The 27,311-nt window shown below is 43.3% G+C and overlaps 1 protein-coding gene across 5 annotated transcripts in view; it reads right to left on the bottom strand.

Annotated features, from left to right (window-relative positions):
- The window catches only part of PITPNA (phosphatidylinositol transfer protein alpha), a 41,692-nt gene that overhangs the window by 6,716 nt on the left and 7,665 nt on the right, over positions 1-27,311 (bottom strand). For all 5 annotated transcript variants that reach the window (XR_005590048.1, XM_039507453.1, XM_039507454.1 and 2 more), the window contains 7 exons: positions 16,909-17,054; positions 13,419-13,510; positions 11,567-11,574; positions 10,448-10,522; positions 9,943-10,026; positions 5,774-5,851; positions 5,402-5,512 (listed from right to left, as the gene is read on the bottom strand). Coding sequence is in view for 4 of the 5 variants with exons in the window: in XM_039507453.1 (XP_039363387.1) it covers positions 5,402-5,512; positions 5,774-5,851; positions 9,943-10,026; positions 10,448-10,522; positions 11,567-11,574; positions 13,419-13,510; positions 16,909-17,054 (594 nt within the window). In the remaining variant the exon portion in view is untranslated. The remainder of the gene's footprint in view (positions 1-5,401; positions 5,513-5,773; positions 5,852-9,942; positions 10,027-10,447; positions 10,523-11,566; positions 11,575-13,418; positions 13,511-16,908; positions 17,055-27,311) is intronic.

The following is a 27,311-nucleotide window of genomic DNA, read 5'->3' as shown; positions in this document are numbered from 1 at the left end:
AGGTTTACAGTGGAATTGACTCAGTCTCTTGAAACTACATAATAGGCTTAAAAGAGAAGGAATTAATAATTAGTGTTAGTGATTTGCCATGCAGTTATGGACTCTGATTCCTCTTGTTTAATTTGGAAGTCCATCAGCAGTGTCAGATTAAAGAATTTTGGGGCCCTGTGCATTATGAGAACTGCCCACCCCCCACACCTTACCGGCCCCCAGCACGGCCCCCTCTGAGAGTGCGAGGCCCTGGTGGGATGGATTGTTGGGTCCTTCCCCCTGCGGGGGGTGTGTGTGTGTGTGTGTTGGAGAGCAAGCCCACCCCACACACACCCGGCAGCAGTGCCAGTCCAGTGGGGCTGGCTTGGCTCCCTCCTCTGATCCATTAGCTCCCGCTACTGCATCCAGACAGGGCCCTCCACCTACAATGCCCCACCTCCTTCCTGGCCCTGGGTTGGTGGGTTTTTTTGTTTTTTTTTTTGGGGGGGGGGGGGGAAAAGAGGTGCCTTGCACAAGATGGGGACTGTGCACATCTGCACCAAGTACACATTGACTAATCCAGGTCTGCTCATCAGATCACTTCCATTCCTGGTGTAAGAGGCATCTGTTCAGTCATTTTGCCTTTATGTTCCATTCCTTTCCCTCATTCTCTGCTGTGTCTACTTAGATTGTAAACTCTTCTGGACAGGGATGTTGTTATTGAGTTTGTTAGGTATCACACCCACTCTGGGTTCTTGATAAAAAAGCAGCACTGAAGAACAGCATTGACTTGCCCTCATCTACCTTCCTGCATGGCTGCTGCAACTGGAGACTTGACAATTCCTGCCAAAGTCAATGGAAACATAACGGAATCACCCAATGTCTTGAATCCCCAAAGAAATGCATCTTTTCCAAGTGCCCCATCCAGTGACCTGCAGCTGAATTTTCATTCATGAGGGTAGGAGACTGCAATCCTTTGATCGCACGTGTGTGTCTGTGTGAGATTAAGTAAGCATTCCAGGTTTGTTTTTTGAACAACATTCAGGACTAACAGGGCAGGACAGGAGAATCATACTAAACACACTATTGAAGTAAGAGTGTGGGATTTTTTAAAAACTCATCCTTGACCAGTTACAAGCACCTGAGGTTAATTTTAACTGCGCCACGGGGCTGTCAATCCCACGGGCTGGACTGAAAGCCATGAGGGGCCAGATCCGGCCCGCGGGCCGTAGTTTGCCCTCCCCTGCACTAAGGCAATGGAGACACTAATGCCTTACAAACATATATTATGTTTCTAGTCAATTTCACAATTTGGTTCCTATGCTTAGCCCAATTGCAATGTGTAGTTTATAAACAGGGCAAGGGAAGACTTCTTGAAAATATCATTTTTTTAAATTTAATAGGCATTTCCTTGATCTTAGGTTTTATAAAAGTAAGCTTTTTACAGGAGCCTAAATATTACATCAAATTTGGCCTGACTTTCATTTAAAGCTGCATTTCGTACAGACGATTCTTTTGGGAGTATTAAACACTTCCTGCTTTTTTAGATGTGAGCAATGTGCCTCTTAGAGCCAGGCTAGCATCTAGACTGGGGTGTGAGTCAAAACAAGGAGATGGCTTAAAAACCAAAGAGCAATATATTTTTCCATTAAATACTATTTTCTGCTGCTCATAAAAATTACAGAATTTTGATTTTTTTAATAGAGGAAGTGATTTATTTATATTTAATAGTGAAGATCCACATTGTAATCATGATAAGAGACTCCAATTTCACATGCAATTGTTGGAGGAGAAGTCTCTTGGCTTTGTAATTCATGGCATGTGAAGCTTGCATAGATAGCCCATTAATGGCAGGTCCTAGAGACACAGTGCTTAATTGGTTTAGTTTTCAGACATATAACCAGGATCATAGAAGGTGTTCCTGGGTACCCTGCCTAGAAGGGCTGTCATATATGGCATCATAAAGAACTTAGTCACACCTACTAATTCACTCAAATAGAAGTGGGCAGTTGAAGTTTCTTTTAAAGGGCCACAGTTAACTGAAAAAAGAAAAACAAAAACGGTTACCTACCTCTCATAACTGTTATTCTTCAAGATGTGTTGCTCATGTCCATTCCAATTAGGTGTGTGCGCGCCACATGCATGGTCGTCAGAACGCTTTTCCCTCAGCAGTATCTGTCGGGTCAGCGGTGGAGCCCCCTGGAGTCACACCTTCATGGTGTCGCATATAGGACCCTGCTGATCCATTGACTCTCCAGTTCCTTCTTGCCGGATTACTCCGACAGAGGGGAAGGCATGGGTTTGGAACTGATATGAGCAACACATCTCAAAGAACAACAGTTACGAGAGGTAGCTAACCATTTTCTCTTCTTCTAGTGCTTGCTCATGTCAATTCCAATTAGGTAACTCCCAAGCCTTACCTAGAAGGTGGGGTCAAAGTTCATGGAATCAATGATTGAAGCACCACTTTCTCAAATGCTGCACCATCCCTGGCATGCTGGGCAATAACATAAAGGGAAGTGAATGTGTGGACCAAGGACCACGTTGCTGCTCTACACATCTCCTGGATTGGGACTTGGGCCAATAAGGCCGCCCAGGACACCTGGGCTCTGGTGGAATGCGCTGGTCAGTGCGGGAGCTGAGGCCTTCGCTAGGTCGTAGCATGCCCGTATACAGGACGTGATTCATGATGATATCCTGTGGGACAGGGCAACCAGATGTCCCGTTTTTAAAGGGATAACCCTGGTTTTGGAGACTTTTTCTTATATAGGCGCCTATTATCCCCCACCCCATCCCGTTTTCTCACAGTTCCTATCTGATAACCCTACTTTGGGAGGACACTGGGAGGCCCTTCATCCTGTCTGCCACAAAGACAAACAGCTGGTTTGACTTGCAAACCAGCATTGTCCATTCAAAATAAAAAGCCAATGCCTGCCAAACATCCAGGGAGTGGAGCCTCTGCTTGCAGCTGTTACCGTGTGGCTTCGGGAAAAAGACTGGGAGAAATATGTCCTGGTTGGGATGGAAATTTAATACCACCTTTGGGAAGAATATCAGGTGTGGTCAAAGCTGCACTTTGTCCTTGTAAAAGATGGTATAAAGCGGGTCAGATATGAGGGCCTTGAGCTCGGACACTCCTGGCTGAAGTTATCGCGACCAGGAAAGCCACTTTCATGACAGATAGAACAGTGAGCATGTCAGTACGGGCTTGAACAGAGGCCCCATCAGCCTTGAGAGTACCAGGTTAAGAGCCCAAGCAGTGGCTGGCTGCCAGGATTTGAGGATATAGCCTGTCTAGTCCTTTAAGAAAACGTTGCACCATCGGGCTAGCAAAGACGGAGTGGCTCGCCTCTCCTGGGTGAAAAGCCAAGATGGCGGCCAGGTGAATCTTTATCGATGAGCGTGACAAGCCCTGCTGTTTCAGCTTTAGCAGGTAGTCCAAGATAAAGGGAATTGAAGATTGCGTTGGAGGGATGCGGCTCTCTGAGCGTGCCACTGACCACAGTGCTGTCTCCTCCAGGACACATAGGAGTCCACCTCAGAGTCGGACTCTGAGGAATCCAAGCATGGTGACCAAGGCGGCACGGTGCACACGATTAGTGCCGGGGAGAGGGACAGCGGTGACACATCATTTCTGGTTTATCCCTGGACAGCATGGGTGGTCTCTGCGGCACCAGAGGCTTCAGGTCGGCGATCTCTCACGCTGGTCGGGAGTGTGTGGCCCCATCAGGGCTATGAGATCTGTGGCTGCCTTGAAGGTCTCTGGTGTGGAGGGAAGGTCTAAATCCTCCACTTGGCCCTCCTCCAGAGGCACTGGACTTAACAGGCCCCTCTTTGGGCCCGGAATCAACGGTGGTGGCTGCTGGACCAGTGGGGAGCAGTGGCCCAGCACAGGTCGCACTCCTTTAGTTGGCTCGCACTCAAGTGCTGTAGAGGGGGAGTGCCCCCTGTCCATCTTCCTGTGCTTCTTATGTGGCACAGGCAACAGAGTGGTGCCGCGATTCTGCCCACAAGGCAGCCTTCGATGCCGGGGAGTGCCAATCCTGAGAGTCTCTGATCCCAGAGTCCTTCCTCTGCACCGCATCTCTAAGAGAAGCCAGTGCACTGCACCCTGATGCCAGGTCCATGGGGCTCAACTCCGACTGCAGCTGCAGGGTTGCTTTCATCAGCAGCAGCTTCAACCTGTGGTCCCTTTCCTTCTTGGCGCAGGGGCAGAATCCCCTACAGATCTTGCACCTGTCCGTTTGATGGGACTCCCCCCCCCAAGCACTTTAGACAGGTTGCGTGCAGATCTCCACTTGGCATTGGCTTCTGGAAGACCCCGTCTGGTTTAAATCCCTGGGGCCGGGGCATGCCGGGAAATGGAAAGGAAATGGAGTAGAAAACTCCCGGTAACAAGGGTTCAAACTACGCTAACACTAAACTATTATATTAACTATTTGCAGGTAAATATACAAAAACAACGACTAGAAGATCACTCGAGACAAGAAGAAAAGAGAACGCTCCAACGACCGTCACTGGCGGTAAAAAGGAACTGGAGAGGCAGAGGGTCAGCAGGGCCCTATATACAGCGCCATGAAGGCGCGACTTCAGGGGGCTCCACAGCCAACCCAACGGGTAGTGCTAGGGGAAAACCTGCCGACAACTGTGCACGCGGCGCGCACACACCTAATTGGAATCGACATGAGCAAGCACTCTAAGAACAACAAAATAAATCACAATGATCTGAAAGATTTCCCCCTCTCCATTGTTACAATAACACTTGGTGTCACAACTAAAACACAGAATGTTATTTTTCAGTTGGTTTGCTTTGTACATTTGACATGACTTTGCATATAGTCAGATTCACTGGGTCGCTGATGTACCTGGTAAGTTTCTCCTTTAGTTTGCTGTATAAAGCGCCACACAGCAATAAGGGAAGAAACTAATCTTACGAATTCAGAAAATGTGACTGTAAAAACCACAAGAGCTGCCGGGGGACTCAATCAGGTGTACTATCAGAATCAATTTAACTCATTTTTTTAAATGAACAAGATTTCAAGTGAAGGGTGTCTTTCAGGTGAGAAGTGGGATCAGGTAAAATGATGTGTTGAACTGACAGGAAGTGGGTTTCCACAAGACTTGTTGCAGACAGACATGAATTTCTCCATTTTCCTTGCCACCCCACATCAGCACCAGGTTCAGGGCCGATTAAACTTTTGTGGGCCCCAGCACCCAGACTGTGGCTCTGCCCCCCACTCAGTCCTGAGGCCCTGCTTGCGCTGCGCCTGGAGGCCCCTCCTCTACTTGGTCTCTTCCCTCCAAGGCCCTGCCCACTGCTCACACAGGGAGAGAGGAGGTGGAGAGGAGAGGACCGAGCGGGGCCTTGGGGTGGGGTTGGAGAGTGGGGCCGCAGTGCCATTAAAACCCAGTACTGATCCGTTTCACTTACCTTCTGTATAAAGTTCTCAACTTTATTTTGCAGACCCCACCACTTGAACTTGACTGTTACCAGTTTGTAAGCACACATGTACGGACAATCTGTCTGTTTCCCCAGCTCTTTCTGCAAAGATAGAAGAATGTTCATATAACAAGCTGAAATCAGAAACTCTGGAGGAAGCTTCTTCTGGGACAGGACCCTCAGAACTAGTAGCCCACTCATTCAGTACACATTCATAAGACCCTCCACTGACACAGATTAAGACAATACCTCCTCCCTTGTTTATACAAATTAACACCCCGAGCTCCACACGCCTGACCGACCCCGACAACCACACTCCAGTCACAAAAACAGACATGATGTGCTGAGGTCTGTGATTCACACCTTCCAGTTGGGGCCCAGAGGCCCACGTCCAGTCTTGACAGATTTAAATTTGGCTGGGTCTTCTTCCTGCTTGTAATCCTGTTGTAAATATAAACATGTTTAGCCATAAGAAACAAATCTTGGAGGAGAGGTTAATGTCTAGAGTAACTCTAAACCCTTCTCAAGACCCACTTTTTCCATGAAGCCTTTAAGAAATTGGCAAAGGGAAAAAAAAAAAAAAGCACTCCCCCATGCTGTACATTAGCCCTAGCTGAGTAAGAGTACTATAAAATTAATGTTACCTTTGTTACCCCTACCAAATCCACTAGTACATTGTGTCTGATACTAGTTTCTAAAGTTTTCAAGACAGGGTTCACGTTATCACCTATAACGTGAGGCGACTAGAACACATGGCTGTTGTAAGAAATAACGTACATAGCACTCTGATGCAGAGATACCCTGTGTATTTCTAAGCATCAGTATCAGTCAGTGCTATACAAACAGCATCACCACCGTACTCATGTCAGAATGCACTCCTTCTCTATGATGCAGGGAAGTGTAGATGAAGACACTTTGTTTAAATCCCTATTTTCAAGGTCAATCTTCCAAACCAATTGCTTTGGGATTCAAGTTCCTTATTGCTCAGCCAAGAGATTAATTTAGAAACTAACTCCAAATTTATTTATTTTTAAATCCCATGATTTTTTGGGGGACCAATTAATTATTTTAAACACTTGGTGTTGGCAATATTCCCAATGAGACAAACTGCAAAAAGGCCAGGAAATTCAAATTTTAAGTGTATTTAGGAGCAGAAGAGCAATTGAGATGTGGCACCTTCTTACTGAGACTTGCTCTTTGTGCATATTACAAGTAATAGCTACAGACTTTGGTGACCAAAAAAGCCTTTACTCCTGGCATCACTGCAGAGCCAATACAGCCTGAGAGAGCAAGCTGAATTGTTCTGGAGCAACAGACTAGTCCAGTTCTATTCGGAGATCCAAACTGTGCCCTGATTTACACGAATGTAACCCAATTGGAGATATGGAATTAAACCAGTATCACTCAAATCAGAGTTTTGCAGTAGGTTTATTACTAGAAATAATGCACAAACCACAATGAAACTTCAGTTGCATTCTGATGCCAGTCTAAATTAGAGAAAATATCTTTCTTTACTCCAGTTGAGTCACTAAATGGGGAACCACACCATGCCATCTTTACAGATACTTTTCATTGCAGAACTGAACCTTAGGTTCCTACAGTGACTAACTCTTCCTACAATTGGATATTAATTACATGATCACACAGTAAAAATGTAGTAACATAACATGCTATGTCTGTGCATCTAAGTTACAGGAAGAAGGCCGTTTAAACAAGGTAATGCAACTTATTTACAGTCTTACTGATGCAGCATAGAAAAAAGTGCAGTTATTTTGTATTCTATTGCTTTCTGAATAGCATGTCACCAACAGTGTTGGAACCTTATAGTACACTAGATTTAATCAGCATATTAGTAAAACTTTAGGCTGGATATTGAGGTGGAGCATTATCTATGGATTCAGATATTGAGTTTCCTTATTTATACAATCACAGAGACCTGTTAAAGTGGAGTTAGTTTAAAAGTGAGGGTCAGGAAACGTAGTGGTAAGCATTGCACATGATTTGGATTCTTGTCTTTCTGGATTTATTTGACATACCATATTATACATATGGTATATACCATCAGAAAGCAAATGAGAGAAAGGAAATTAATGGAAATGATTTAAAGTGCATAAAACTTGGGAAACATTTTGAAAAATGTTAATTTAATGTTCACAACCATAAATTAATGGTCGTGATGCCAACAGGTGGTAAACAAATCACTAGCTGCCACAGTATTTGGGCTAGTTTAGACCCCTTCCCACGCCAACACACATTTCTGGGGGGGGGGGGGGGAAGGAATACATGGGTCAAAGTGTTTAACAGTTTCCTCCTCCCCTCCACCCCACCCCCATCTTCCCTAATGCCCATGCAGTCCTCTTCTCTTGCTCAATATCACTCGTATTTCAAAATACCCAGATAAATGTGCCTCAAACACCTGTTCAAAGAATGCTTTGCATGTGTAATTTCATGCCTCGGATGTGACAAGTCATTTCTGTGAATTACACTTGGAAGGTATGTGGGTGAGAATTATGAATTTTTTTTTGTGCATGGTACCAGAATGTGTACACACACACACACCTCTGATATGTAGATACAAGCTATAATTCCATGGAAGGGTTCTGGTGACTAGACAAGCCATGAAGGCAGAGCTCATGGAGATTTGCTGCAAGAACCCTGAGACGGAATTGATTTGTTATTACTGTAATTTAAAGGCCCTAAAGATCTGAATATTGTGTCCATTTCAGAATACTGCATTTGTTATACTGAAACAAAAACAACTTAATTCTCTTTAAAAGGTGAAAATACTGAAAAAAAGTCAATGTGAGGCATATAGCACCAGCCAACCAACCCCATAACCTTATTTTGTGAATTTCTTCCTGTCTCGCCTGTTCTCTTCTCCATTGTCTATTTTGTGCTGCTTTGAAATCCAAGCTCTTCAAGACCAGGACAATGTCAGTCCTTGCTAAGCAAAGTGCTATGGCCAACTACAATGCTATATACAGATGAAGAACACTTAACTAAGCATTTCTACCAAGCCCACCCTTGTAGTATCAAGGCACTGGATACAAAATTAAGAGTTACATCAAAATTGTCCATGAAGGACTCAACTGTTCTCCACAGTTTGCTTTAGCCCTCTGCCATGCTCAGCCAGCAAAAGTTAAGCGACAAGCAAGCCTTGTGACCTGAAAACAACCCACAAAGACATATTAGAAGAGTACTGAAATGGTAAACAGGGCTATTCCTTGTAGATAGTTAGTAAAGCCATGTTAAATAGACTGGAGCCCTTGATATGTAGGCCTGTATTGTTAGAGAATTAGAAGTAGGTACTAATTGTATTGCTTGTGTTTACCTATATCTTGTTAGAAGTTTAACAATTATCTAATTAGCTTATAAATGCTAAACTTCTGTTCCTGTCTATGATATTTCATTACTATATTCCATTGATTCAGAGATCAAAAGGGGATACTGACCCGTAGACAGAACTTGTGATGTAATAATATCATTGTCTTTATTGCTCCTTGAAGTTTGTAGTAAGCTACCTATGAACTGTTTGAACAGTTAATTGCCTTATGCTAATGAATACAACTAGTTATCCATGTGAGCTTAAGAAATAGAGATTTACTTCAAAGCAACAATGTACATTACTTATTCTTGATCCACAGAATGCCTGCTGTGATTATTTGCTGCCAAGAGGCTTATCAGCTGAACTTCAGCTATAAAGGAACTTTCGGGCCTGATCCTTACTATCTCAGATCTGCTTAACACTTCATCAGGGAAAGTCTAAGTCTAAATCACAAGACCGAGGTCGCCAGGTCTCTTCTGGATTAGCACTGCAATTCTCATGGAAGAATTTGAACAAAACTATGCACACGGACTGCCTATTGGACTATAACCTATTGAATGGGTTCTAAAAGGATTTTTACAAATCGGCAGCCTCACCATCTCTGCTATGAAACTGACACAAGAACATTATTCATATCTGTATATATAATGATCTTTTACCCACAGTAACTTTTCTTTTTAAATAAATCTTAGATTTAGTTAATAAGGATTGGCTTTAAGCATGCATTTGGGTAAGATCTGAAATATTCATTGACCTGGTGGGTAATGTGTCCGATCTCACAGGATTGGTAGAACTTAAAACTTTATTTACCATATGTAAAGTAACTCTCATTATAACAGACTGGGCTGTCTGGGTGGGAGCCAAAGGCTGAATTGGTTAAACGGAACTGTGTTTTAACTTCTTGGTAACCATTAAGGTGTTACAGAAGCTGCTTAGTTACTGGCTTGGTGAAATCTAATTATAGAATAAACCACCAGTTTTGGGGATCATCTGCCCTATGCTTTGCAGTTTGCCCTGATCAAGCATTCTGAGTATAGCCCCTCCAGCAACCATGGTCATGCCCCCATTAAAAAAAGTCTCTCCTTCCCTTCTCATTCCTTGTCCAATTATCTGCAGGGTCATGCTAATTTTCAGAAATGAGGTTTGCATCAATCTTCCTTTTGTAATATTAATGCCATCACATTAAATACTTTATCCACCAGCATACCTTGGAGAGCACTTGGTTCCGATCTGCAATGTCTATATAAACTGCTTCTACATTCTTCCATACGTCTGGCTCTAGTTTATGAACCTGCAGTAGAAGTGGGAGTCAGATTTGTAATTCAAACCATCTACACATCATTCCCACTCCAAGCTAGAATGGAGAACAGAGATAAAGATCTGAGCATCAAGCACCCACTACCAGGGGTCAGAGTTGAGGGCTTCATCAGTTAATGCTGAAACATAAAATCAACTTAAAGAAAAGAGTAATTCAGAAGTGAAGATTCAAAACCCAACAAATTTCTGCACAAGAGTACAGTTTTAATAAGCATCCATTCCCACCCAGAGCAAGCAAAAGGGAGTCTAATCGTAAGGGGCATAGTCTCCTTGCTAACCTGACATGAGGTATGTTAATCCCAGGAATGCGAAGAGAACAACACTGAATTCAAAAACAGGACAAGCAACAGATCTAGCCATTTAATGCCACAAAGTTCCTCACTGAAAGCACTTACATTCTCCTGCATTCCAAGGTCCGGTTTGTGCCAGGTTTCAATTTTGATCAGAAAGTCATCTTTCATGTATTCATTCTGCCATAAAGAAAAATTTTGGTTACCTGTTGGGATCCAAGAGACTAACATGATCTTATTGCTGATTGACTGATGTATAGCATCAAAGTTATCAAACAGCTGGTCCCAAGTCTAGGACCAAGGTTAGAATGCAGTGACAATGGGATTTCCGATTTCTATTTGTATGTACATTTCTGAAAGCACCCATCACTGGTGGCCAGGTACAAGATTAGGTCAAAGCATAAGTTGTCCATACAAGACACTTAAGTCTGATACCCAGAGCATTGGAGCTTGCTATCTATTTGATTTACAGGGTGTTTTTTTTGTTTTGTTTTTTAAAGAAAGGAATGAAGACTCAAGGGAGGAAGCCTGTTTAACAGAAGTAAACCAGACACTGCCAAGTACAGCTTTGACTAGATGATAGATGTGGAAGAAACAGGGAAGAAGTTGGCTTTTCAAAAACAAAATGTGGATCCAGAACTGGATTCAAACTGTCCTTGGAAACATGCACCTTAGTCTGCAGGTAAGCACTGAAACCAGACAGTCCAGTGTGCAGAGCTTTCATCACAGCTACTTGAATTTCTCCACCCTTATGAGCAAGAGACGTCAGTTTCAAACAATGACAGATATGATAGGAAAAGAGGAGCCACTATATAACCTTGGTGGTTGGGGTGGGGTGAGTAAAGACTAGTGAAGCACTTGGTATATAAAAGGAGCTAAGGAATTCAGAGGGCAGGTTACTCATGGGATCATGTTGCCCAAAGGCAGCAGGACTGGATAGACGTGCCCTATGTTTGCTCCACCTATCTGCCACAATGGTTTGTTCTGAAAGATGCAACGTCAAATGCCACTTCAGTAAATAAAGAATCATCTGTCATTTAATGCATCAGTTTGTGAGGAGATGTTGAGACTCAGTTCCTCATCCATGTAACCAGCTAACTGAGAAAGTAGCAACTCCACTAGCTCAGGTCAGAGACTTCCCTATACATATACGCAGTGCCTTGTTCCAGACAGATTTACACACACTTCCAAGCACAACAGATCACTGATAAAAGCAATACTTACTGTAATAACTGCTCCAAGAAACCAAACACATGAAAAGAAAGAGATACATTACATTAATGAGAAAGAAAAGTTAACAGTTGCAAACCACTTCTACCCAATATCAGCAAGAAGGGGACAAATAGTTTGAGCATTGGCCTGCTAAACCCAGGATTGTGAGTTCTATCCTTGAGGGGGCAATTTAGGGATCTGGGCCAAAAATCTGTCTGGGGATTGGTCCTGCTTTGAGCAGGGGGTTGGACTAGATACCTCCTGAGGTCCCTTCCAACCCTGATATTCTATGATTCTATGAATTCTGGAGAGTGCTCCTAGGCAGCTGCCAGCTTCATTGAAGGAAGAAATCCATTTTTCCTGTCAGTGTCTACAGTCTATCAAAAATAAACTTGCTCCACTCAACTCAAAACCTTCTATAAATTCTCACACATGGTGAAACCCAGAGCACTACTAATTATGTGCTGCGACTGTTTGCTTCTGGATTTCATCCAGCTAGATGAGAAAATGGAATAAGTTTGGTAAAATGCAGTCAGCTGATCAATCATTCTTCACCTTGCAGATAAGCCTCTCTCCAGTTCTGCAACTAAATGAATGCCAGATTTTAAGCCAATGCAGACCTCATCACTCCTGCATGTGGTAACTAGAGTCTTTGCCCTCTGCATCTCTCCTGCTTGTGGTAATCAGACTCCTTGGATAGCAAAACTCAATTATTCATCAGAGAAAAATCAACTAAAGATCTTGTAACAGCCATAGACAATTCTATCTTGTGCCCGCAGGGTCTGTCAGTATTTCCATTATAAAAATAATGATTTCCACTGAGTTAGAACAAGGCTCTAAAATTTGACACTAAAATGTGATTCACAAGGTCTCCACTAAGGAGAACATTTAGTAAACCCAATACTTTAGAGAAAAAAATAGCATAAATAGTAACCCCAAATATTACATAAACACAAGGAGATCAAGTTACTGTGGGAACAATAAATGAAGAATAGATGATTTGTCCATTAAAGTTCTCAACCATAATGTTGCAGCAATACTTTTTCCACATGGATTTAAAATATTCTAACACATAAGAGTAAAAAGGGATGGTGTCATCTTCACGATCCACCTCAAGTAGATTCCAGGGCACCATCCCGAAGTTCAGTAGTAGATTAACTCTGCATTTGCTGGCTGAGATTTTGTATTAAAAGTTGCACATTATTGCTTTTGCAAGGAGACCCATAAAACATGCTGCTCTAGTGGCAATACACCAGTATCTAGCTGTACTTTCAGTTCCAGCTTCACCACCTTTGATCTATCCTTACTACTGGAGGGACCATTGGGACAATGATGATACTGTTCCCTTCAAACTGCACTAAGCAAAAGATAACTATGTCCTCCCCAGCTCCTCTCTTACACCATCTCCTTCAAACATCTGCACCAAAGTACTTCCATTGCACTGGAGCACATAACAGTTTCTCTGTCATGCATTTGCTGCCAAGTCACTTGAATGACCTCTCACAGTTCTAGTCATACTGTGGTTCTCCCACTACCAAGTCTATTTCTCCAAACCTGCAGTATTAGGATCACATCCATTTCTTACTTCTGCCCCTTCTCACACCCTGCCCCTAACCAATCCCCAGGCTACTTAGGATTCCCTGTTTATTAGCAGGAACTCTGTACTGCCACTGTACTGCTCTGCCACTGTCAGGTAGGGACATTTCTTTTAACTCCCCCTTAGCTATAAATTCTCAAACCACAGGAAGGGGTTATGGACTACAGACTGCAGACAGCAGCCAAATCAAACTAACTGCCCCTCTTTGGGTTTAAAAAAAAAAAAAAAAAAATCATCCCCATGGTCCAGAACTTCCCCAGTACTCACCAGTCCTGCAGTATGGATAGGCATTCCATGCTTTCTCATGTATGTTCAGGGCTCCTTCTGGGGCCAGCATTCTCACAAATGACGGCACTTTGCTGCAGTTTGTGGGGAGAAGGGGAGAGAAGCAAGATAAAGAGTTTTTATATCCATATTCAATTGACTGTGACTCAGACACTGCTTGAGACATGCAACACACCCATTCTGAAATACAGACCCCCATGCCCTGCACGTGTTTCCGTTTTCAAAATTATCGTCACTAGGATTGTTCATTGTTCTGTTAGTAGGATGCTCAGACACTGGATAAATGTATATGGGCTAGGTGCCAACCCTTCCCTGCCTTGTACAGGGGAGCAAGGGCACACCTGATGTTGAAAGCAGGCTGACAACTTGGAAACATTTTTCTACCCAAGCTTCAGCACCACAATGCTGGATAACATGGTTATAATTAATGATCAAAACCACTATGGGTTCTGGATTTCCCAAGACAGCAGCAGGGCACAGAAAATGTCTGAGTTTGTCCACCACACTTTGGCCACAGCAGGATCTACAGGTTGCTGCAGGAAAAGATTTTACACCTGAGAGTCTCAAACTTTCACAGTATGGCCCACATCCTAATAAAGAGTCCTGTGGATGCCTCTCCTCACAACATCTCAGTCACAATCTCATTTTCTGTAAGGAAACATCCCAGTGACAACTAAGGATAGTAAAGTGTTTTATCACTGTTTTGCCTGTTTTGAAAAGAACAGAAAGACAGCATTATGTAATTTAATTTCAAAGCCCTCTTCCTATCTGCCTGTGACACAGAGGCCCATTTGTGGTTCACTACGCTCTCAGGCCAGACAGACAGACATACTCACTACACCTAATACACAGCTGTCAATCTGTAAATGAAAAAAGGTGATATGTAAGATATCACTGGAAAATTAATAACTCACTTAATATTCTTGTGTGAGGTACGCACATGGTGTGTACAAAAAGCTACGAATATGTGCTAGAATTATATTCTTAAAATATGTTTGGCAAGCAATGCATAAGCTCAGTATGCCCTAGACAAAGATGTGAGTATGTGTCTGTCTGCCCACCCTGGTCGTCAGGCAGAGACAGTGAAGGTCTATCTAGAGAGTACACTTACAAAGTTTGTGGACGATACCAAGCTTGGAGGGGTTGCAAGTGCTTTGGAGGATAGGATTATAATTCAAAATGATCTGGATAAACTGAAGAAATGGTCTGAAGAAAATAGGATGAAATTCAATAAGGACAAACGCTAAGTACTCCACTTAGGAAGGAACAATCAGTTGCACACATACAAAATGGAAAATGACTGCCTGGGATGGAGTACTGCGGAAAGATCTGGGGGTGATGGGATCACAAGTTAAATATGAGTCAACAGGGTAACACTGTTGCAAAAAGAGCAAACATCATTCTGGGATGTATTAGCAGGAGTGTTGTAAGCAAGACACGAGAAGTACTTCTTCACTCACGCTGATTAGGCCTCAACTGGAGTAGTGTGTCCACTTCTGGGCATCACATTTCAAGAAAGATGTGGACAAACTGGAGAAAGTCCAGAGAAGAACAACAAAAATGAGGAAAGACTGAAAAAATTTGGTTTGTTTAGTCTGGAAAAGAGAAGACTGGGGACATGAGAATAGTTTTCAAGTACATAAAAGCTTATTACAAGGAAGAGGAGAAAAATTATTCTCCTTAACCTCTGAGGATAGGACAAGAAGCAATGGCCTTAAACTGCAGAAAGGGCAGTTTAGGATGGACATAAGGAAAAAATTCCTGTCAGAGTGGTTAAGCACATTGGAGACTTTTAAGAGCAAGTTAGACAAACACTTGTCAGGGATAATGATTATCCTGCCATGTGTGCAGGGAACTGGACTAGATGACCTCTCGACGTCCCTTCCAGTCCTACAATTTTATGATTCTATCTACATATAAGGTAAACAAAGCTATCAAGCAGGGGAGAAGACAGCATGGCATCTACACCTCAGTAGGCAAGAGAAATTTTATCTGGGCTACAAAGATGGGGGTCTGAACCTCAAATAAGTAATTGAATCTACTGATTGTAAACAACATTACTATATTAAAAAAAATCAAGTAAGGTCTTTTCTCAAAGCTAATGACACACTGGTGATTAATATTATTGTGAAACGTATGTATTAACAAGATAGGAGGAAATATGAATTCTTAAGAGGTTCCCTCCCAGACAGAAAGGAATGTAGTTGTCTACTTGTCTCCAATTAAACTAAGCAAGGTGTGACCAAAAACAATGGATGCCTTATTTCCATACAAATCAGCAAAGGGATCGGAAGTCCACAGGAAAGGAAGAATAACATGAGGTCATCCTGAGTCTGGGGACAAAACAGTAAGTTTAGGAAGCTATAAGTATTTAAGAGAAGCCATCTTGGCATCCATCTCTGGACAGACACTGAGACCACAGCTGTAGCAAGCTAAGAAAGATGGGTCCTTCAACCAAAGGGGCTGAAGGAACTGAAAATTGATAAGGACTCTGAACAAAGACTGTAACTTGTTAAGTTAAGTCTTAGCCATTAGAAAGCTTATTTCTACTTTTGTTTGTAAAGCAAACTTTATTTCTTCTACAGTACTTGGTATCATTTAACCTACAGTCCGCTTGTTGATACACTTGTTTTATTTTCACAATAAACCAACTCCATGTTGTGCTTGAATGAAAGGATGTATTTATCCCCAGTTAAATTAGTAAGCTGTAATGTTTTTTCTTCTCTTTAAAGAAGCAAACAAATTTAATATATCTCTGAATGCTCCCGGAGACAGCTGATCATAGCAGAGCACAAGGTTTTGGGAAAATTTGGGACTGGGAGTATGTTGGGGTCACCTCTGCAAGAAGTAACCAAGGAGTAAGGCTATTGTGTTATAGACAGGCTGATGGGGTCAGAGCGGTGAACCAGGGCTGCATAGCACACACTCCAGATACTGCATGCTTATATGCAGTCTGGAAGCATTCTTACACGAGAACCACACCACACAACTCCTCACTGGTCTGGATTTCAGCCCTGAGAGTGACACCTCTAGCCCCATCTCTTCTGTTCCTTTCCACCACCTTGGTCCTCTGAAGTGTTTGTCAATCTCAGGCTGATACCCTGGTATATGTTGCTCCATCACCGAGCCCTCCTCTCCCCTGACTCATGCTACATGACTGCCTATTTTCTTTTTCTCCCTCTGGCGTTACTCCCCTGCTCAAAAGCCCAAGACCCAGTGATAGCTCTGAACTTCTCTTGTGATGGTGGGCGAGTTTTAGTCCCACTAGTAACTCTTCCAGTCCAGGAAGCAGTTCCTAGGTTCTTCTCTTTCACTACAACAGCAAGCCCTAGCAGTTGCTGTGAATCTATGAAAATCTGCATGATCTCTAACCTGTGTAGTAGTTTTCTAAATTGTATCCTATTTATACAGTTCTCCTTACCCTTTGATCCCACTCACAGCTGAAAATAGGCCATTTCTCCATCCCACATACCTCTGTAAGTGGTAGATCTTGTGTGTGTACTGACCACGTTCTCCATCTCTCTCGTAGGGTTCATTCATCAGAACCTCCACTCCTTCACCTCCACCAGTTTCATTTTTACTGGCTTCTGCCACAGAATACAGCTGTCCCACTTGATACTGAAGGAGTTAAAGACACATTATTGCAATAGTCATAATTTAGATGGTGTCAACATAATTAAACTGCAAGAAGCTGGGGACAAAATAAATGAGATTTGTGTCCCACTCCTAACATACAACCATGTCAAGTATCAACCAAAATATAAGCATTTGGAGAATGGGTACCACTTTTATATCCATTTCCATCTAAGCATAATTTCACTCATGACTTCCCTTAGGAACTTAACAGATCGCTCTCAAGTGTACAAGAAGGAGAATGCATACAACAACAGTGATGTTATCCTCCAACCTCTGCCTCAAACTCAAAGAAACCCAATATGTGGAGAAATTTACAGAGGAAACCAGAAGTGGAAGATGAATGGGTGTTTGGCTGCCATTTACAAAATGTCAGGAAGACAACAGCTCTGCAGTAGTCAAACCCACTCATTTCTATTCACTGTGTATAAAACCAGATAAGATGTGTCTGCTGTTCAGGTGACATGCATAACACACACTCCACTAGTTCCCAATAGGCCCTGACATGTATACAGCACTTCATTGTGAAGGATCCCAAGTCATCCTACAAAGGAATTTTCATTATGTGTTTACCAATTAAAGCCAGCCATCTGTGGGTGGCTTCACTATTGCAGTCTCTATATCGCTGGCATTCCTGACACCCATCTCACTCCTCCCAATGTATCCAAACCTCTGCTGTAAAAACCTTCTCTCCTGCCAGCATCATAGCCATTTTCAGAACACCCTTAAAATCCATTCACTGAATGTCTATTTGCCTCCTGAACCCAACCCAAGTTCCCTGCTCTCACCTTCCAGGTCCTCCATAACCTAGCTCCTCCCCTCCTCTGCTCAGTTTACTCCCACCCACATTTTCTCCTTCAGACCACTTCAGTTCTTTCCCAAAACTCACTTCAAAGAAAGCCTCACTCATGTTTAATTGAACAAGTTTTAGCTTCCCAAATGACCATATGATTCATATTGCCCTTGTTCTCTTCCCCACCACGCATACCATCATCTTTTGGCTAGAGGGTTATAGTTCAAAATGGTTGAATTTACCCCAATTACATGGGCCCATTCCTTATTACACCTTCTATAGGCAGGCTCTTTCTGCACAACACCCTCCTCCTGGCCTTTGGCATTACACTATCATGTAGGACACAGAGCCTTAAACATCCAGTAACATTCCTGCCCAGATCTTTGAGCCTCTTGCAGACACTCAAAATTTTATAGCCTTAGCCCTTTCTCCATCAGTACTGGCAACTAAATTCAACACTACTTTACACTATACAGCTTTTCATATAAAGTGTCTCCCAAATGCTTTAAAAAGAATAGCAGAAGGAAATTCAGAAGGATAGGGGAAGTAGAACAGAGGTTGATGGAGTCATAAGAGGGGGAATGTTCTGGGTGACAGGAGCCATAAAGGGATAGGCTCTCTCACCATCAGTGGCATGACTATATACAGAAATGGAGAAGATGGAATGATCAGACTTGTCAAGAGAGATGTGATCAGGTGAAGCAAATCCATGAAGGATTTTCCAAACTTGATCCTGAAGTGGATCTGGGAGCCAGTGGAGAGGTCTGAGGATTAGGAAATTAGAGTATATAGTCTGAAAGGGGATGTTTAAGATGTGGATGGAAAGTGACAGTTCAGAGAGGTGAAAGTATCAGAAGCAAAGGAGTGGTTGACCAAAGCAGTAAATGTAGAGAGCCTATTTGAAAGGGAACAAAAGGTAGTCAACAAAATGCTAGGTAGACCAAAAAACATTAGCATCATAGCTGATGTGCGCATTAAAAAAATAAATCTAAATGCAATGAAACAGAGGGATCCACCCTGCCCACTCTTCCCTCACCTAGACAGAGCACTGTGTAGCAAGTAAGGAAAAATTAAATTCTGAAGAAAAAGGAATAGGGATTAGTCATCGCTCTGTATGCCTGAACTAAGGCCTAGTCTATTGTAGAGCACTGTAGTTGGGTCAACTTAACCCCTGGTGTAGACACAGCTATGTCAACAGAAGGTATCTGCTATTGACTTAGCTACTGCCTCTCAGAGGTAAATTAACTACATGTAGGGAAAAAAATCCCTTCTGTCAATGCAGGAAGTGTCTACACCATGGCATAGCGCCAGAGCTGTGCTGTTGTGGGTATACATACCCTCACACAAAATAAGCAGGGTGCTGATCAAAAAAACTCCACCAGAGAGGTCCTTTGGGGCCATCTGCCTGTCCCCCAGGAGTAAAGAGGAGAGGGGGGGGGGAGGAGAGGGGGCTGTAAAAAAAAAAAGCCAAAACAAAAAAACCAACACAACAGACAATAGATTAGAGACTTTGGAAAAGAAGAAAAAGAAACTCAACAACTCGAAGATGCATGCTGGGTGTGGTGGGGGAAAAAAGAAGCCAAAACACTTCTCTCACCCTCAGGGCCAGGAGGGCCACCATCGGCAGGCACATGGGAGGGATGTAGAACGAGTCCAGAGGTCAGGCGCAAGGAAGGTTGCGAAAAGGCCGCCCAAGAAATACCTGGCGACCTTCAGGTTCAAAAAAAAAAAAAAAATACCCTGGGAACCAAGAGAGAATATGGCCCCAGGAGAGAGACTAAGAGAGATCTGGTGTGGGGGCCTACCCCGGTTGGGGTGACGGGCATGAATGAATGAATGAATGATCAAAAAGCCTACAAAACCAAACTAGTAGTGAGAGTGTAGCATTCTCGCTTCCGGGTCCAGCAACAGCTGTTTGAAAAGAAGTATTTCCATACCTGCTAAGTTCTGTTACCACAGCATCTAACATAAAATGCAGCCCATATGCATTGCAGGCTTTTTCCATCGAGTATTAACAGAACAAGAACAAATTTAGAAAATAACAGCAAAGATCTGTTCCCAGCAAGTGAAAGCTGATGGTGTGCCAAGGGCAGCGGCGGCTCCAGGCACCAGTGCTCCAAGCTCATGCCTGGGGAGGCAAGCTGCGGGGGGGCGCCCTGCTGGTCCCTGAGAGGGTGGCAGTCAGGCAGCCTTCGGCGGCTTGCCTGTGGGAGGTCCACCGGTCCTGCGATTCGGCGGCAGGTACGCCAAAGCCACAGGACCGGCAGACCTCCTACAGGCATGATGCTGAATCCACGGGACCGGGGACCTCTCGCAGGCAAGCCGCTGAAGGCTGCCTGTCTGCTGCGCTTGAGGCAGCAAAAAAGCTAGAGCCACCCCTAGCCAAGGGTATGTCTAGGTCTCCTTCCCTTGGGTAGCTGGGGACGAGTCAGAGAGCACACCAGAGCGGATCTGCTCAGGTTCAGGCTCAGGCTCACTTCCCAATCCCTTTCAGCAGCACATTTAGCAGAATCATTTGACTTTTTAGAAAGCCTCTGCATAGAAGTGTGCCAGAATAAAAACATTTCTGTAATGATTTCTCTCCCCACTCAATCAAATGGAAAGTTCAGTCAGAGCACTGCTGCATATGCACAAGATGTTGCACTGAGTTGTGCGAACACTTTACTTTTGAAGTAATTCTGGGCAGCTCCCTCACTGCCACCAACAAACTGAGTCTCATCGCATATCAAAATGCTCCATCTCCTGTCTTTTCACACACTGCATTCCTTGTGGTTTCCTATGGCTGACCCATACAAGCAGAACACAGTTCTCTCCAACAGAGAACTCAGTGGAGTTATGAATCAGGAGTTTATTTCAGAGAAGAAGAAGAAGATTGTATTTCCTTTGCAAGAGAAAGTGTCATCAACTCAGTGACCCCAGCACTAGAAAGAGGAGCAAACAGAATGGCTTTGTCCACTCTGCAGTGAGTCTCTGGGAGGTACAAACTAATCCCTTTTAGTAACAGTCTCTCATTCATTCATTCATTCCACCTTAGGTATACAAGACAAAGTGCAGGTCCTAAGAGGATCAGCCCACTGGGCTGGCATCTTCACCCTTTAATCTTCCCTGATATTCCTGATCCTTTAGTCCCATTCATACAAGGGTAGGACTGCCACATAAATTTGTCTGTTAAATAAGGGGAATGTTAATAGAAACACAGGCTGTGTCCTCCGAAAGTCTGAATCCTGGAACTGCTGGGAAGAGTAGACATGACATACAAACTTGCTTTTGGAACTCCTGAGAGCTCGCTCTTGACTTCCACAGCCACCCCACCACAGGGGTGTGTTGTAAGGCCTCTCACACAGAGATCAGAGTCCACTCTATTAGCAGAATTTCATGGATGAGATAGGAATTCAACACAGCAACCCCTCTGGGGAAAAAAGCTGTTCCCTAGAAGCAGCTTAGAACTCAATACAGAAATAAAAGAATCCTTTGTGTTTGGCAAGCTCTTTCTCATGTGAGAAGAACAAGGAGGCAGTAGAGAACTTGTACACACACCGCTCTAATCCATAACAACGCTTTCAAAGCAGCAGCTGGTCAGACACCCACACACAGCTGGCCAAGTCCATGCACCCATTATTGCAAATCTCAGAAATTGAAAGAGCTCAAACAGCTAGACAGATGCTGGTCTGAGGTGCCCAAACCAAGGGGAAGGATTCATAGAAAGACGTGATAGGATAGCTTGTCCGCTCCCTGATAATGAAATACTGTTCCTACCATCCAGATTTTTTTTTCCAGTCTACATTCAGCAGGCTCATGGTCCAATAGATCCACAATCTGAAAGCTTTTCCTGATATTCAGCCTAAATTCTCGCACTTTATTCATACTTATAGTCCTTGAATCATCCTAAGTTCTTCACCACAATTGGGACTTCTCTCTCTTCAGTATTTGTAGGTTGTCACATTCTCACCTTAGTGTTCACCTGGCCAAGTTATTTGGTATTCAGCCGTTATTCTTTCCTCAGAAGCTACAATTCCTCTGGCCTCCCTGATCATTTGTTGTTTTCTCTCAACTTCCTCCAGTTTGTCAAGATCTTCCTAATAATGAGGTACCCTGAGGAACACAATATCCCAAGTGTATCACATCAGAACCATATAGACAGAAACTCTCTCTTCCCTAGCCCAGGCCACAACGCCTCAACATCACATCAGCTTTTTTACTGCTATATCACATACACTGACACCGGCCCTCAAGAAGCAGTTAACACACTGGGTGTCCAGCTGCCAGGTGTTCCAGGATAGATTTCCATCTATTAAACTGAAGTTGGAATTAAGTTCTCATCCATTTCTGCTTCAGAACTGACATAATCACAAAACCCATAAACAGTATCATGTGTGTCTAGTCAGAGCTTTGTGTATAAAAGTGAATCTACAATAGCAATAAAGGTGTAGTAGTTAATATACCCTACTTCCTGCAGCCTGGAAACTGAATCCTAAGAGCAGCAAACAGCTCACCCAGCATCCTCTCCCCCAGGATTGGAGTGGGTAGTCCACTGACCTTGTCAGGCATGAAACACAGGGTGCATTCCTTCACCTGGGATTTTCAGAGGCATGGTAATCATGTTCACTCTTCTGTGGCTTTGAACATCAAGTTCTTGTAAGCAACAAGCATAAAATGGGCCCAGATCCCATGCCTTATCAGCTGGGCTAGATTACAGGAAACAGTTCCTGCCAGTGCTGTCAGAATGTGACACTCATTGTGAAGGGGCTCCCTCACAAGGGATAGGATAGTGGAGGTCTATCCCAAACCAACATTTAACTGGGCAATCCAAAGACTCACCAACTTTATATTGTCTGAGACTTCCTATTCTCCTTTAGGGCAGCAAGGAGCCAATGGGGAGAGCACCCCTTCTGCTCCTCACATTACAGGCTTCTAAGCAGATTTATAACTGAACTCTTTGGAATTCTGGATTCCTTCACTCCAAATCAACAAGGCCATTCAAGAGTTGACTGCAGGGCATCCTCAGGCTCAGACGACAACCTTCTCAGACACAAAGGGTGCCCAAAAGATAAGTCTTTACATTGCCTGGGGTCTCTACTTTCTACACATACACAACCTACATTTCTAAACATTCATAGCACTGAATAAATCAGCAAGGGGAGGAATAAAACACCAACAACAGATTCACTTTACCCTGATGAAGCTGAATTCCAGTATCAGAGAACTTAGAGAAGCAGAAGCCTGTTAGGTTCCAGCCAGTCCAGTCTCCTGGGGGCAAGGATCAGAGAGCATATTCTAGTGCTTTGGCCCATCTACTTTGGGATGATCTGGCTCCCCCCAGACAATTCCAGGGCTGGAGTCACCTCACTGTCAGGAAGGATTTCCTCACATTCAGACTACATTTTCCTTTCATTGATTAAATTCCTTTGCTCCTAGTTATAGCCCCTTGGATGCTCCTAAATGACTCCCCTTCCATCTGGATGTTTACATGTTTTGGATACCTGCAGAATCGTATCTCCTGCCACTCATTGCTGATTCAAGATATATTGCATAATTAACTCTTTTCATCTTCCCTATAACTCATTCTCTCTGCCCCTGACTACTTCTGTTGCTTTTCTGAGTGCTCTTCAATTTGGGAATAAGATGCCAAATGTTGAGGCAAAATTCTAGATGCAGTCACATGCCAACTGCCTTTCACAGAGGCAGGATTTCAAAGACTTCAACAGCTTTACCTTGCACAGATGTCACCCCGGAAGAGAACAGAGGACGATTCTGCTCACCATTTATTAGTTCAGACAAACAGACTTTTTTCCTTTCTTTTGTAAACTGCTTGAAATACTTTCGCCTGCTGTGATCAGCTCTCAACTGCAGGACCAGAAAACACTCAGCATCACCCCATTTGACCACATGGCCAAAATGTGCATATGGGGGAGGGAAGAGAAATGTGTGCCCTCTTGGGCTGGTCTTTAGGGAGAAGAGACTAACATGATGCTGCTTTAGCCTGGAGGGGAGAAAAAAGCTACTAGAGGGCAACAATTCTGTTCTTTTACTACCAGCCATGTTTTCAAAGGAATGTGCTACATTCGGCCCCAGAGTGTTATGGTCAAGATCAGAGAGGAGCACAAGAGCACCAAAAGGGTTGGATTTATTATAGTAGTGACCAAATGGATGGGGCTGCTGCAGTGAGCCAGTTCTTCATTGGTTATTCAAGCAAAACTCAGAGCATGTGTCTCTCCAAACCTGTAGGTGTTTCATTCAGAGAAAGGAAACATACAAAGAGCATGGTGCTCACAGCTCTCTCATCAAAAGGCATTAGAAAGTAAAGTAAACCCTGGACTTTGACATTTCAAATGAAAGGTTTCTAGTGAGGCAGCAACAGAGAAATATATCCCAAGAGGGGCCCAGGCCTGGTGAAGCATCTGCTACTGACATGCTTTGGGGCTAGAATTTTCACTCCAACTCCTTGGCCACTTTGTGAATGTGAAGGTAGGTCTCTGGAAAAGCATTTATTGCCTGGCAGAATTTCTCTACAAAGAAGTGGTGCTGAGAGCACAAGGAGGGAGGGAAGATAAAAGAGGGGCGCAGTCTCAGAAGCAGGGGCGGCTCTAGGTATTTTGCCGCCCCAAGCACGGCATGCAGGCTGCCTTCGGCGGCTTGCCTGCGGGAGGTCCCCGGTACCGCGGATTCAGTGGCACGCCCGCGGGAGGTCTGCGGGACCAGCGGACCCTCCGCAGGCAAGCCGCCGAAGGCAACCTGCCTGCTGCCCTCACGGTGACTGGCAGAGCGCCCCCCGTGGCTTGCCACCCCAGGCACGCACTTGGCGTGCTGGTGCCTGGAGCCGCCCCTGCTCAGAAGACAGAAGTCCAGGGAGCAGTAACAGTTAGTTCTCCACAGCTGTCTAATGGCCAGTGAAGAAATAATCAGATCAGCATCTCCATTATAAACACCTATTCTCAGAATTCCATCTCCTACACCCGTTAAAACTTACTATAAACAAAGCCAAAAATTGGGATGTAATTTTTACAAGATCTGGAAAAGACCTGCTCAGCTGCAAGTTCCATGAAGTGTAGATTCAGTGTTCACTCTATGAGTTGGATTAAATGAGAGGGGGACTTCTTCAAATTTTCACTGCTATTGGTCTATAACATGGATGCAGTGCTTTAGGAATTTTAGGTTTTTTGTTTTTTTTTAAATGTAACCTAGCTATTTTGTTTAGAAATATGGTTTACATCCAAAGGGAGTTCCCTATGCAGACTTGCAGTCTTCCAAGAAAAAGCAAAGTACATGTTTGGCCCAGGAAATACATTTGAAAATAATTAGATAAGAATTTTCAAAACCAAGATACTACAAGTTCTGCCTAGATACTACTACTACTGCCTAGATACTACAAGTTCATAGCAATAATTGTTTGAAATGCAAGTTATTCCTTCCCAATGAGAAGTGTCTTCTCTAGGTCCATTAGACTATTAATGTTTTTGGTGTAGAGACAGCCTAACTGTGAGAGCACAATGTCAGGACTAAACATTAACATACTACTCTTAGGTAGACATGTATCAACCACATATCTTGTGCATTTCACCATGCACACAGCCCCAAAATCTACATTGGGAGCATAACAAATTTTTGACAATGGATGTCTCAGTGGGTCGCTTTAGCTAGTGCTGACAGTGATTTAACTGCTAGAACAGACAGGACAAAACTGCATTCAGCATTGTTCCAGTAATCATGTTCTTGGAGAAGGGATTTGTCTCAACTACAATTAAGCCATTTTCAACATTGCCGTGAGGGCAGGCGAAGGGAATGAAAAACAGAAGGACCCACTCAGACAATCATTGTCAGCAAAGGGCCATTTTTCACAGTGTGAATAGAGCCATAATACTATGCTGCTGTATACCTGAGAGCCAGTTCACGGCTTCAGCATTTACCTGAGCGACTCATGAGCTGCCACTCAGTGCTTGTCTACTAACATGATGTTAAATGCCGATACCCTGTCTAGACTAGGATTTAAGATGTAGTAGCACACATTTATGCTAACATCACACCTAAAATCCTAAACTAGACAAGGCCTGAGGCTTTGTCTACCTGGGCAAAAAGGTGTGTTTTTCAGTTAAGGGTACATCTACATTTAAAGCGCTACAGACACACAGCTGCGCCACTGTGTCACTTCAATGTAGACACTCACTACAGCAATGAGAGGGGATCTCTCATTGCTGTAGTTAATCCACCTCCCTGAAAATCTTCTTTTGACCTAGCACTGTCTACACTGGAGGTTAGGTGATGTAGCTACATCTCTCAGGGGGGTGGATTTTTCCTAAATTAACTCAATTGATTTAGATTAACATGACTGAAAATCCTTTTAACACCTACAAAAACACAGTTTAATACTTCGTTTGAACTCAGCACGTTGTAGTCTAGCGTCTGGTCTACACTACAAAGTTAGGTCAATATAAGGTAGCTTATGTTGACCTAACTGTAAGCATCTACACTAAAACGTAGGTACCACTGATGTAACTCACCCACCTAAGTGAGAGGCATAGCGCTTAAATCGATGTAGTTGGGTTGATGCAGAGTCAGTGTAGACACTGCATTACTTAAGTTGACTGTTGCTGCCTTTCAGAAGCCATCCCACAATGCCTCACACTGGCAGTTAAATCAGTGCAAGCACTCCTGGTGAGGATGCACACTGCTGACACAAAGAGCATAGTGTGGATGTGTAAAACCACTTCAATTACTGTGGCAGCTGTATGTCGATGCAACTTAGGTCAACGTAATTTTGTAGTGTAGATTTGCCCTAGGTGGAAAACTTACGGATTGTCTACACAGGAAAGTTATACTGGTATAAACTAAGGTGTGAAATTAAACCGATATACACTATTATTTCAGACTAACTTAACTAAACTTTTTTTGGGTTAACTTAAACCCCTTCCAAAGCGACATAAGGTAAACCAGCAAGCAAGCTACTGTTATTCCAGAATAAAAATGTCCACCCAGGGAGTTATACCAGTATAATCCCCCTATTAGTTTAAATTCACCCATGAGCTTATGTAGATTTAACTGGAAAAATTTTCCCATGTAGATATGCCCTTAATCTGAAATGTGTTACACTGTGTCTACAAAGATGGTAAGTGTGTTTTCAATCAAATTAAACTAATCTGACTGAACATTTCTTGTACTGTGAGGTTTAAAAATCACAACAGTTGGTCATGGTTGTCTACCATACGGTAGACAACAAGATTGACCATAACAAACTGACAATTTTAAACACAACAGTCCACAACTACAATTGTTAGGTAACACATTTTAACACAATTAAATTTTCTACTGTAGACAAACCCAGATTAAAAGGAACCTCAGAGATTTATTAAAGTTTCCTCACCTTAAAAGAAAAATGATTATATTAGACAAAGAAGGAATCTGTGCTTTGGAACAATCTGGCAAATCTAAGTTATCATTAACTTCTCTAGGAGTTG

The sequence above is a fragment of the Mauremys reevesii genome, linkage group 20 (genome assembly GCF_016161935.1).
Source record: "Mauremys reevesii isolate NIE-2019 linkage group 20, ASM1616193v1, whole genome shotgun sequence".
Classification (NCBI taxonomy): Eukaryota; Metazoa; Chordata; order Testudines; family Geoemydidae; genus Mauremys; species Mauremys reevesii.
The sequence above is the reverse complement of the archived record's forward strand: the minus strand, read 5'-3'. Positions and strand labels throughout refer to the sequence as shown.